General features: G+C 43.4%; 1 protein-coding gene across 4 annotated transcripts in view; it reads left to right on the forward strand.

The window, feature by feature from the left end:
* Positions 1-14118, forward strand: part of EXOC6 (exocyst complex component 6) — a 263669-nt gene that overhangs the window by 165913 nt on the left and 83638 nt on the right. For all 4 annotated transcript variants that reach the window (XM_073685247.1, XM_073685249.1, XM_073685246.1 and 1 more), the window contains exons 16-18: positions 1196-1307; positions 3546-3680; positions 7895-8074. In XM_073685247.1, the coding sequence (XP_073541348.1) occupies positions 1196-1307; positions 3546-3680; positions 7895-8074 (427 nt within the window). The remainder of the gene's footprint in view (positions 1-1195; positions 1308-3545; positions 3681-7894; positions 8075-14118) is intronic.

Raw genomic sequence — 14118 nt, forward strand, 5'->3', positions numbered from 1 at the left:
AGCGTAAAATACGCTTGTTTTTGCTTGCATTTTTTATGCCTCTTTACTTGTGTTTTTTTTCCTTTTCATTAGAATAGGGGGAAAAAATGCAGCAAAAATGCTGAAGGAATTGACATTATGCAAATTTGATGGTTCAAATCCGCAAGAAAAAAATCTGCATGAGATTTCAGAAATTTCATTCACTTTGCCGGTACTGTAAAGCGCATTTTTTCCCGCGGCAAAAACGTCTCGTTTGAAAATTTCCTTAACCATGTAGCAGATTTTCTTACATTCTGGTGCATATTACGGTACCAGCATCGTATATAAAATTTTAAGAAATCTCATGCACACGAAGCGAAAAATATCCGCAGCTTAAATTGATGTTACATTTTTGCACAATTTTTGCAGCAAGACGTGGATTTTGCTGTCCCATAGGAACTTACCCTTGGAATTCAGGATATACTGCAAGGTGGCTGGGAAATTCCAACTACAAGTCGGCACTTTTGAAGCTGTTTTACTATGGGAGAAACTTGTATGAGCTGCAATAAATTTCCATTAAATGTAGAATTGCATGGAAATTCCACTACTGATAACATTTTATTAGTAATTTGCATTTTCCCTACTCCGTATTTTGCAGCCCTTCACATGATACTCTCCAAGTATGTCTAATTTCTCTTGAATTTCACGTGTCTTCCCTTCGGCCATGTACTTATTCTCTAATAATGTATTGATTCCATACAATAATGACATTTTATAGACTTTTGCTAGTTCGGACTGCCATTAAAGGTGACATTTAAGCTTATTGTGTTGAGATCGCCTGTATATGCCTCCATTAATTTTTTTCGACTCAAGTAAATAGTAAATGTTATTTCCTTCCGCCATTGATGGATTCTCCGTTAAGTCATTACACAAAGAAACACTTTCATTCGTTTTCTGGGATTTTTGCATATTCTGTCCTTGTAATAATTCCCCTATGAGACTCGCTCCGAGTGTAAGTGTCAAAGGTTTGTTCTTCGTGGCGCCTGAGGTGGAAGGAAATCTGGGAATGTCCTGATTGACACTTGCGGCTGCAGACAGAGAACATGTTGTAGAACCATATATATGACATTCACGTAATTCAGGCTTCACCTTAGTTCACTTTTACTGGCCGTCTATGGAAATTCTGCTTTTTTTTTTTTTTTTCTTTTAAAGAGTCCTGTTTTATGATTGATTTCAGCTCCACGGAGATTGACGATCTGCTCCGGAAATCTACTAACTTACTTCTCACAAGAACCTTAAACAGCGGTCTGCAAAACCTCATCAAAAAGCCTCATATAGGTCTGACCGAAGTAAGTATTACACTGGGGGGCAGGAATTAAAAAATGTCGCTTTGGACGCAAGCTACCATATACTTGTAAAAATCCTTCCCGATGCATCCTTCTCCTGGCCAGGCATTGGCATTTTAACCTACCTTGTAAATTCCTGGATATTCCTTTATAAATTAGCTCGGCAACCCCTCTCCACTCTGTTGTCTGCAGACCCAGCCCTAATCCATCCATTTATAATATGTACAACCATTATATCGCTAGGTGTAATACTATATTTCCCCACTAGTGGCCACTGTAGGAAAAATGAGCAGCTTGTGTTAAATCAGATCATGGCTGATCGAAGTGATTCTCATATTCAGAGGTTGTCTGAAATTAGACTAACTCTCTAATTTTATGTAAAAGGCCATAAATTAGTTGCTGATTTGCAATGCACTGATCCAGTGTCCGGCCGGTTTTCTGTGGCAACTAGAACCGGTAAGGTTATGTTCACACATGTTGGGTTTTTCAGCGTTTTTTGTTGCAGATTTTTATGCAAATTTTCAGCTGCGTTTTGCAGTACCAGCGAAGTCTATGAGAAACCAGAATTCTATGTTCACACATCATGGGTTTTTTTTCTGCGTATTTTGTGCCTTGGTTGGGTTCTGTCACTTCTTTCAGCATTTTTTCACCCATAGGAAGTAATGGGTGGTGAAAAAAACGCTGAAAAACGCAGCAAAATTTGCATCAGCGTTTTTTCATCGATTTTGATGGTAAAATAGAATGGGGTTCTTTTTTTTCACAGAACTTTATGTACATGCATAAATACAAACAGAAGGACAGTGAAAAAAATGCTGAAAAAACGCAGAAAAACTTGCTTTTTTGACCAGCTGATTTCCTGCCAGAGATCAGTTTTGCTGCAGAATTGTGACGCTGAAAAACCCAACATGTGTGAACATAGCCTTAATCTTCACTTTTGCTCCTGTCATCTTGGTCTGGCATCCTGGACACTTCTGATGTTTACCAGTGCTAGTAGATTTTGCGCTGCCCAGTTCCGGCATTTAGTCTGGTCCTCCCCGGCAGCCATACCAGATCAGTCTTCACTTCTGTGGCCGGCATCCTTAGCCCAGCATCATGGGCCCCAAGTGCTACTAGTATTATTAAAAGCCAGAGGCGCTGAGGATGCCGACCCCAGAAATGAAGACTTCGAGGGTCCGGCTGTCATTGAAGTCTGGACTGGATACCGGACCAGGTCATCTTGATGGAATCAGTATGACTAACATCACTACAAAGGTGATTGTCTGGTCGCAGTCCAATTTAGTGACAATGCTAACCATTTAGCCCTTAAAAAAAGAGAAGTGGTAGCTTCCTTTGGCAATTCCTGACATTTTGTCTGACATTTTTGTCAGAATGATGGAAACCACAGCCAAACCTGACGGACCCCATTGTAAAGGCTGTTATACAAATTAGACTAGCGTTGGCTAAGCCAGCCTACATTGGGGCTCGGCCGGTAGTCTAATGTGTATGAGGGCCTCCCGACTCTTGGCCCACAGATGATCCAATTTCGGACTGCCGATCCTTGTGTTCTTGGTGAGGTAAGCCATCACAGGAGAAGTCTTGGACCTTCTCTCTTGTAGAAAACACAGAAGCGCTTGGCTGAGCGAGGTCTCCTTTGTATGGAGGAGTCAGGAGAGATAGCTGCCGGCTGACTGGTTGGCCAAACCATCATTTGGGTGACAGCTATCTGTTATATCAGTGAGGTCCAATGGACAATGGTGGTATCCATCATACGATGCATCTGGTAGAGCGCTGTGACTTCCGTGGTGTGACTGACTATCAGTCTCAGTATCTCCCCCATAGAATGAACGAATACTGGACATTTTCTGAGCCCTGTGTCCCTTTGACTTTTATCTTGGAGTACCCTACAGATTTTGTATTTTTGGGGTCCCTTCGTTCAAGCAATCAGGACTGGTTCCCAGCTTACAGACCGCCACCAATGAAACATGTGGTCTTTTCTCCAGTGTTCCCAGTATCTACTGGGCGGGTGCACTCTGTTTAATGTGGGTCATGGATGAATTGTGCCAGATCACCGGTCTGGACAAGTATTGGTGCTTTCCCTCCAGTGTAGGAAGCTATGTACGTCTGCGAGCATTGCTCCGGGCCAGCTATGCTTCCTGTAATACAGTAATTGCCATGTATTTCTGTACTGTCTGAAAGAACAATGCCTCCTTAAAAATCGGGTGGGACGCGGTGCTACAAACCTGTTACCTTTCTGCTTTGTAGCTTGTGCAGATCATCATAAACACCACACACCTGGAACAAGCCTGTAAATACCTGGAGGATTTTATTACAAATATTACAAATATTTCACCCGAGACGGTGCACACCACCAGACTCTATGGCCTGTCCACCTTCAAGGTAAGGTTTATGGTAAATAAATTGCATTTGTTAAGATTTGCTTTTAATATATTATGCATGGCAGATTATAGCAAGACTTAAAGGAGTAGTCCAGATTTAGGAAAATATGTCAGCTTTCTTCCAAAAAACAGCGCCACCCCTGTCTACAGGTTGTGTCTGGTATTGCAGCAAAGAACCATTTACTTAAATGGAGCTGAGCTGCAATATCAGACACAACCTGTAGACGGGTGGCACTGTTTTTGGAAGAAGGCAGCCATCCATGTTATTCTTTAAAGGGGTTCACCACTGAGGACAACACCTATCCATATACCTTATTGGACTACCCCGTCTGGACCGAGAATTAAACACTGGTTCTCACCATGGAGGACCTGACTAATCCATGTCTTATATTTTTAAAGGGGTTATCCACTTTTTCTAATTTACATCCTTATGATAGGTCATCAAGATTAGATTTAGAGGGGGTCTTCTTGTTCACATCCTCGCTGCGTCCCATTTATTGTTTACCTGTACTTTTACACTGGCACGGTGGCTGGTCTTGCTGCTCGATCCCATTCACGGAAAGGGGTTATTCACGATTGGGAAATCAATACTGCTTATATTCAAAAACAGCGCCCCACCGATCTATAGGTAGTGTGTGGTATTGCAGCTCCACTCTATTGAAGTGAATGGGGCTGAGCTGCAGTTCCAAACAACTTGCAGATAGGGATGGTCCTGTTTTGGGAAGAGAGCTTCCATGTTTTTCTGAACTTGGACAACCCCTTTAAATGGGTCAAAGCTGTGGTAAACTGTAATACCAAGCACAGCCACTAGTAAAAACAGTAAAGGGGGCCCATTAAGAGGGATCTAATAGGGCCATCAGTTTTATGAAGATCACACAACGTTTCGGCACCCCTTACCTCCATGATGGAATCGTAGATTGTCTATGGGTTGCCATTGCAACCAGCAGCCTACTGAATCCTACGTCACCATCTTTGTACTCCCACGAAGCCCAGCCACAAGGTGATCTTCATAGGAGATTTTTACTATTCACTGCATTACTGAAGTACAAGCAATCAAATGATCAAAGGTTTAAAGTTCCCTAGGGGGGACTAAAACAAAAATTATTATCAAAATAAAAAAATAAAGTTTTTAGAAAAATAAAATGTAATCAAAGCCTAAAAGAACCTATTTTTCCAATACAAAAATAAAGAAATTACACAAATATATAAATATATTCACTACCGCAACATCTTCAAAAGTTTGATCAGTTGAAATATAAAATTAGTTAACCCATGCGGTAAACATCGTAAAAAAGGAAATACCGAAATTGCTGTTTTTTGGTCCCCCAAAATATAATAAAAATCGATCATTACGGCGTATGAACCCTAGAATGGTTTAGTAAGCAAAACTGTATCAACGGAAAAATAAGAAACTTACGGGAACTGGAAAGCGTCCCTAAATTCATGACTATTCGTAATGTATGGACAAGCTGTTCCCACCAGCCGCCATTAATGCTGGATATTTGGGGTACTATCACTGGGCAGTGGGAACTGGTAATGATAATTGCTGCGTGTCTACGAGCCTTTATCCTTATTACACAATTGCCTGCCAGATCAGCACAAATCTGTCTTATTTGCTGCAGTCCGGGGTAAAGTAGATGAATAATGGCGTGACAGCAGCACTTTAAGCTTTGTTTTGTTTCCTGTGCATTATCGGGTGTCAGGGGGAGACGGCACTGTGCAGTAAATAGTCCTGTTTGTATACAAAATAGTGCGTGCCGGAGATGTAAAGCCTGGCCTGTAGTCACCTCTAGAAGAAAGCAGCGTACCATGGAAGTGAAGGATTTGTTAGACTCTGCCACTGCTTGAAAATGTGGCACCGGGACTTGACACATCAAGGGAAGTAGGTACAATGGTAGAATGTCTGCTGGGTGGCCCCCCTCCTGCCACCCTTATCGGAGTATTGAGGGAGACCTATTTACATGAGCAAACGTTGTGTCCAAATGAGCACCGTTTGCCAAATTTGATCGGCATGTATTTAATTGCCCTTTTAAATGGGCCGATGCAAGCTGTCTGGAGATAATGATCGGTAAGTGGAGCGCTTGGTCACAATATCATATTGTCTGTGATACATCCCCTGTTTACACTGGGATATGCGCTGCCAACTAGAGATGAGCGAACCCGATCTGTAGAGTTCGGGGTTTGTACCGGACACTTAGTGTCCGGTGCTGAACTCCGAACACCTAGTGTCCGGTGCTGAACTCCGAACACCTAGTGTCCGGTGCTGAACTCCAAATACCTAGTGTCCGGTGCTGAACTCCAAACACCTAGTGTCCGGTGCTGAACTCCAAACACCTAGTGTCCGGTGCTGAACTCCAAACACCTAGTGTCCGGTGCTGAACTCCAAACACCTAGTGTCCGGTGCTGAACTCCAAACACCTAGTGTCCGGTGCTGAACTCCAAACACCTAGTGTCCGGTGCTGAACTCCAAACACCTAGTGTCCGGTGCTGAACTCCAAACACCTAGTGTCCGGTGCTGAACTCCAAACACCTAGTGTCCGGTGCTGAACTCCAAACACCTAGTGTCCGGTGCTGAACTCCAAACACCTAGTGTCCGGTGCTGAACTCCAAACACCTAGTGTCCGGTGCTGAACTCCAAACACCTAGTGTCCGGTGCTGAACTCCAAACACCTAGTGTCCGGTGCTGAACTCCAAACACCTAGTGTCCGGTGCTGAACTCCAAACACCTAGTGTCCGGTGCTGAACTCCAAACACCTAGTATCCGGTGCTGAACTCCAAACACCTAGTGTCCGGTGCTGAACTCCAAACACCTAGTGTCCGGTGCTGAACTCCAAACACCTAGTATCCGGTGCTGAACTCCAAACATGGACTTCTCCGTGTCTGGGAGAGGAGAGAGAGAGATCTTCCAGCTCCAAAATTCAGGTCACCATTGATTTCAATGGAGTTCAGGTTCGAGTTTGGGTAAAGTTCTAGTACCCGAACTGAACTTTAGACTAAAGTCAGGTCGAACCCGAACTTCCACATTTTCGCTCTCCCCTACTACAACAGTTATTTTAATTTTTATTCTTACTCATATTTTTTTTTCTTTCATTAACATAACATATTTGGTATTGCCCAGTCTGTAAAAAACCTCATCAATCAAAATATAAAATTAACTTGTTTAATAAACACCCTAAAAAGAAAAAAAGCCAATTTTGCCATTTTTGTCCTTCATAGAAAATGTAATAATAGCCATCAATACATCATAAATACCCCAGAATGGAATAAATAAAGTGTTGGTTTGGCACACAAAAAAAATGCCATCACACAGGTCCAAATCTATTTTTTTTCCTTACAAATTTCCATTTTTTTTCTTTCCACCACTTAAATAAAAAAAAAAATGAAAAATATTTTGTTAGGTCATTTTTATTGCACCACGAACACTGTAAAAATAACACCCAGCTTAGAAAATGCTGTGAATGCTGCTGTTCTCTTTTTCTTTGGTTCCTGCTCCTCTCCATTCCTGAGGTCCATGGACCTCTCTTCACTGTATGTAAATCTAGTCCTTTTTTTTATTCCTCGTGGGTGTGGTCTTTAGCTCTTCTGTGGGAGTTTTTATGAGGAACACACCCAATTGGCTAAAAAGTATAGATTTGCCCACTGTGAAGAGGAAGCCATATCTCAGGAATGGAGAGGTGCGGGAACAAAGGGAAAACAGCGCCGGATGCAGGAGAACAGCGGCATTTACACCAGTTACAAAAGTATATATATAATATTTGTTATCAAGTGACAGGTCCTCTTTAAATCAAATAAAATTTGAGTATTTCAGTTATTTTTATGTGTAACTTTGGGTAAACACTTTCCTAATGAATGGAAGTGTGAGCATAGCCTCATGAAACTCATCCGACCTCCAGAAAATGTCACCCGCGTGCAGAAAATGTATTCTCCTGGACATTTCTTTGCTGATTAACAAGCTTTTAAAAATGATCTATAAGCGGCCGGCTAATTTGGGCGTTTTGCTCACTAGTAGAGGATTGGCGGGAGACTTGGCTGTTAGTGAATTACTGCGGGAACAGTGACACTTTGATGGATTGTCCTCCAGGCTTCACTAATGAGTTACACTATTGTAGATCTGAATTTAAAAGCAAATGTCTATTTGTGGTGTTGAGGAATCTCCAGAGAATATCAGACTTGATGTAACGGACAAGAACCTAACCCGTGTACTGTTCTGTTCAGGACGCCAGGCACTCAGCCGAGGAGGAGATCTACACCAAACTCAACCTAAAAATTGATGAATTTGTCCAACTGGCGGACTACAACTGGACAATGTCTGAGCCGGATGGGAGAGCCAGCGGTTACCTAATGGACCTGATTAATTTTTTACGAAGCACATTTCAAGTCTTTACTAACTTGCCTGTAAGTTTACACAATTTAGAGTTCGCACACTTTTCTACCTGTGGTGAATGAATGGCAGAATATGTAATTTTAACAACTTTTCTTTTACTTGCTCTTGATATTTTACTATAATGATTGTTTGGATCTTACACAATAGTGATGCTGATCCCACCCCACTCAGGATCCGTATATACCCCACTAATCTACTTTAGAATTTTTTTTTTTATATCTTCATAGGATCCACTGATAATGTCAATGAGGAATAACAGGACTTCCCCTAGATGTAAGCCTCACCGGTGGTGTCTGCCAGCCACTGATCACTCCTGCTTTACCTAGCTGACTACTCTTTTATGTCTGTAGTCTGCTTAAAGCTGACCATACACTATAGATAGCGGTCACCCATTCCTTCCGACATCCCCAATCCGCCTAAATGGGGACAGGGGAATGAGCTGCTGCCACACTCCTCTGGCGGAGGCTTATGCCCCTTGAAGACAGTAAGATTGTGCATGTTGGAATCGAGCAGCCTAATCCTTTTTTCTCCCAACATCGGCTGTCAGAGAGAAAAGTCAGGACATTCCAGTACACATTAGATGGTTGGTCCGGTCCACTGGTCCCGGTCTAGTCTATATAATACTAATGCATGTGAGTAGCTTAATTAAAATTTAAAGGTCTATTGTCACATTTTGAAGTTATCCCCTATCTATTGAATAGGGAATAGGTTTATGATTGCTGGGGGTCCAACCGTCACCGATCCCTAGAACAGTGTGAATGGAATGGTGGTCAATTGTAACGGGTCTGGGAGGCGGAACCTCTGAGCTACTATACAAGGGGGCGGTCCTTGTAAGGGAGCAGGTGGCGACCAGGCAGGCAGTCACAGCAGGTGACCGGGACAGTCTCTAGAAGAACGGGCAGGAGGTCACGGCAAGTGACCGGGGCAGTCTCTGGATGAACGGGCAGATGGTCACGGCAAGTGACCGGGGCAGTCTCTGGGTGAACGGGCAGATGGTCACGGCAAGTGACCGGGGCAGTCTCTGGGTAAAGGGTTGGTACGACCTGTGGCGGCTGATGGTAGACGTGAGCTCCCAGGTGAGCAGGCGAGAGTCTCTGGATAAACGGGTGGTCACAGCATGTGACGGCGGAGCCTCCAGGAAGACCAACAGACAGGCGGCAGATGAGCGCTCCCAGGTGAGCGGGCAGAAGTCTCTGGACAGGCGGGTGGTCACAGCACGTGACAGCAGAGCCTCCAGGTAGGCTAGCAGACAGGCAGCAGATGAGCGCTCCCAGGTGAGCGAGCAGGAGTCACTGGACAGAGAGGTGGTCACAGCACGTGACGGCGGAGCCTCCAGGTAGACTAGCAGGCAGGTAGCAGATGTGCGCTCCCAGGTGAGCGGGCAAGCTGGTCCATAGACAGACTGACAAGAGTTGGAAGGCAGACCGTCGGACCTCAGGCAAGCAGGCAGGTAGTTGATGTGTGCTCCCAGGTGAGCGGGCAAGCTGGTCCTTAGACAGACTGACAGGAGTAGTAAGGCAGACCGTCGGACCTCAGGCTAGCAGGCAGGTAGCAGAATATCAGGCAGGAATAAGACAGCAAGCTGGCAGGAATCTGGCAGGTATCTGGCAGGTAACTGGCAACGGGACCTGAGGGCTGAAGCAGAGTAGTGAACAGTGCAACAACATTGCTCGGGCACCTCCATTTTGGAGGAGGTGCCTTATATATGGTGAAGTCCTCCGGCCATTGGCCGGGGACTCCTTAGGACGGCGCGCGCGGCCCCTTTAAGAGGGAGGGGGAGCGCGCGCCCTAAGCACAGTGGCCGGGAAGGAGCGCGCGCTGCCAGCAGAGCGGGAGGAGGACGCCGGGCACGGAGCAGAGAGGTGAGGGGAACAGCGTCCCTGCCTAGCAGAGGGCAGGGACGCCGGCGCTACATCAATCATGCGCAATTCTGCAGCATTCATTCTTATGGGAGTCCTGAAGACAAGCAAAGCGTATCATCAAGCATGGCTTTTTTTCATGCAGGGCTCTTCAGAGCCCCAGTTCTCTGGATATTTTGGGTCCCAGCAGTCGGACCCCAGGAATCGAGAGGTTATCTCCCATCCCATGGATAGGTGATAACTTCCAAACTTGAGAATACCCCTTTAAGGAAGCCTGTTGGGATCTCACCATAAAAAAACCCCAAAACTTTTGTTCTTTGTTTTGGTTTTTCGACGTACTCTATAGAAGACAGCACATGATCATTGCTTCAGTGTTTCCCTAGGTTTTTGGCACCGATCAGTGAGATTTTTTAATAAGGAATAGTCACATTTTTTCTACTTTTCTAAAGTTGGAATTTTCAATATTTTCTTAATTGATACCGCCCGAATCGTGAGACCCTCCCCATTATTGCAGCCGTGTATGTTTTTCTCTGAAACCCTGTGACTTTTCAGATAAAGATGCTTTCAATAGCAGGCTGGGGGTGATGTGACTACGATGACTAATCCAAGAAGCTGGTTCTGGGTGGCTTCTCCGCGCCATGCTATTCTTCACTGACAGGTCTTTCCCTATGTACCGCATATGTAAGATGTTTCCATCCTAGTAAAGTAATATCCTCTTATAATCCATTTAATACATATTGGGGAGATGCAATCCAGATCATTTAACCTTTCTTGTCAAAAATGTTCCTAATCACCTTTAAGGGGTTAATTTAGTGCGACCTCTAAACGAAGACCCTGCAAAGTGCAGCGTGGTCTCTTTAAACCGTGCCGATGGCAGCACTCCATGGGAGCATATGCGAGTGGGCGCATTCAGCCAGAACATAGCGATGAACTCCGCAAACATATCCAGATCGTGTCACTCGCTGGAAGCCTGAATGGAAGTTTAGTTGGGGGCTGTGGGTGGCAGATCAGACTCCTAACGTATTACTGGGTAGAAGATAGTACATAGTGTCGCCATCATAAATCATCATCTGGCCACGGACTCCAAAAATGGAAGTCCAAATGGGAATATTTTCCCTTTTTTTTGGGAAGGGGGGGGGGGGGTTCGTCAAAATTTGGTGCCTCTGATCATCTGGTTGGGGAATGCAAATTATCAGTGAGCCCAGGGCTGAAATCATGTCATGGATCCTCAGCTTAACCTGCAAAGTCTTCCCTCTGGTCACTTATCCATCAAGCACATTGTGTCCACATTTACATTCACTCCCACTGATGCTATTACTGTAAATCCAGAATATATCTGAACATTAAGGCTAAGAATTACTTCTCTAAGTCACCAGGTCAGAAGTGGACAGTTTTTGTTCTTAGATTTTTTGAGATTTTTTTTTATAATCCATCATATGATCCCAGAGACATGAGTCTTTTTATTTAGTGCTACTTTTCTACTTTTTATGGTCTTTATTAAGGGGGTGTGGTCACAGGATCCTCAGGGGCGTGTCTTTAGGCTACTCTGCATTATTAACCTGTAAGCCACGCCTTATTGTAAGGACTAGAAAAATTAGCACTAAATGAAAAGGCCCATATCTCCAGAACTGTATGGCGGATTTATAAAAAAATAAAAAAGTGGCAAACTCAGGGGAGCAGTGGGTATAAAATTAAGAGTAAAAAACTGGTCACTTTTGACCTACTCAGGACCTGTCACTAGGTGAACGGTGGCTGTTTTTTTTCTGATTTTATTCCCTCTTGCTTTATTTTTTGTTTTGTTTTTAATCCGCCATACAGTTCCAGAGATATGGGCCTTTTCATTTAGGACTTTACAAGGGGGCGGTGCTCACAGGACAATAATGCAGAGCAGCCTAAAGACGCGCCCCAGAGGATCATTTGAGCAATTCTCCCTTGTTAAAAAAACATAAAACTGGCCTAAAATATAATGGGTCATATCTCTGGAACCATATGGTGGATTAAAAAAATAATAAAAACTGAAAAAAAACCTGATTACTCAGGGGAGCAACAGGAATAGAAAAGGAGCAAAAACTGGTCACTTTTGGCCTGGTGAAAGGTCCTCTTCTAAAGGGTTTAACGCAACATTAAAACCCCTCATTATTGCTTGTACGGTGGTGGAAATATAAAAATAAATCGATATTCAGCTACGGGACCTGTGCCGCTACTCCATACTTGGCAATGTCTCTTTGCTTCCTTTTCTTCTTTGGATCTCTTGGACTTCTACCAATATTGAGAATGAAGGTGTCACATAACTGGTTTATCACTGAGTCTCCATCCAAGCTTTTCCTCACGCTGCAGGCCGCCTGACCAAGTGGGGAAATTACCACCGACCTCATTCACTGTTTACTGCTTGTAGATCTTTGTGCCACTGATGATAGCTGGGGCGCCTCTGTGCAAGGAAAAGCGGTGAGTGGAGATGTGGAGCTATGTGCGCCCTTCCTCATTGTATCAGTCGCGGGCCCTGAGGTTGGATCCCCACTGATTATAGAGTTGAGCAAAATGAATCACAAAACCCTGGTCCAGCAGCCACATTGCATCCATCAGTAGAGACCGCTGGGATCCCGGCAGATAGGAGGAGCTTCACAGGCCTTCGTCCAGCGGCCATGGACTACCAACATGCCTGATGGGTCCTGCTAATCTTTTGCTCAACTCTACCACTGATATAAAGTGATGTCATAAAGTCTATCTATCCATCTAGCCATCCATCTATCCATCCATCTAGCCATATATCTATCTATCTGTGTATCATTCTATCTATCCATCCACCAGTCCATCCATCTGTCTGTCTGCCCGTCCATCCATCCTCCAGTCTGCCTGTCTGTCTATCTATGTTTCTCTCTATCTATCTCTCTATCTATCTCTCTATTATCTATCTATCTCTCTCTCTATCTATCTCTACATTATATCTATTCATCTCTCTATCTATCTATCTTTCTGTCTATCTATCTTTCTATCTATCCCATATCTATCTATCTATCTACCCTCTATCTCATATCTATCTATCATCTATCTATCTATCTTTCTATCTATCTATCACATATCTATCTATTTATCCATCTATCTCTCTATCTATCTCTCTATCAATCTCTCTATTATCTATCTATCTCTTTCCATTGTATCTATTTATCTATCTCTCTATCTATCCATATATCTCTCTCTATCTATCTCTATTATCTATCTATCTATTCATCTATCCATATATCTCTCTCTATCTCTCTATTATATATCTATCTGTCCATTATATCTATCTATCCATCTATCTCTCTATCTCTCTATTATCTATGTCTCTCTCTCTATCTATCCTCTATCTATCACATATCCATCTCTCTCTATCTATCTCTCTATTATCTATCTCTCTCTATCTATCCTCTATCTATCACATATTCATCTCTCTCTCTCTCTCTCTATCTCTCTCTATCTACCTTCTTTACATTTCCCGTTCCGCTAGCCCTTACTTGTGAGTGTTATCATTGTTTCCCCTTTGGTTTCGTTGCGCCCCTGTGGTTAGACTCGTTCTCTGTCAAGTGCCTCAATCATCGTCCGACTTCATAAACTCGGTATAATTAGCATTTATCCTCTTTGACTACCTCTAATTCTGAATAGTAATCCGCAGAGTGACGGCACATTCCCGGCTATAAAACATATTTGGTACATAGAGCTAAAGATTACAGCTCATTAGTTTAGTTTTCAGTAATCTTTCCAGGTACTGTACAAGCAGGCACAAAAATGTACACTAATGCCGATATCTATAATTACCCTCTACGAGAACATGAATGCATAAAGCTCGGGCGCTTACAGAAGTCATCCTCAATACCGCGTAGAAGTCAGATACCAAGTGTGCACGTTCCCGTATCATACTGCACTCCTTGTCCGCAGCCTCATGAATGGTAATCCACCTAAACATTCATTCTCTACAGTTTTCCTTCCTCTTTTGCCAAATACCATAACTTTTGTGTCTATACGGCCAGATGATGAGTTGTTTTTTTTATGTAAGACGATTTTTAAAAATGGGAAAAAAATTCCAAGCAGGATGAAAATGTAACACAATTCTGTCATTGTTTTGGGATTTTTGATTTTATGGCTTTTATTGTGCTGTAAAAATGACCCGGCGATATGATTCTTCAGGGCAGTACAATTACGGCGATACCAATCTTGTA

This window comes from Phyllobates terribilis, unplaced genomic scaffold, assembly GCF_046119375.1.
Source record: "Phyllobates terribilis strain yellow unplaced genomic scaffold, ASM4611937v1 Scaffold_5__5_contigs__length_657084704, whole genome shotgun sequence".
Lineage (NCBI taxonomy): Eukaryota > Metazoa > Chordata > Amphibia > Anura > Dendrobatidae > Phyllobates > Phyllobates terribilis.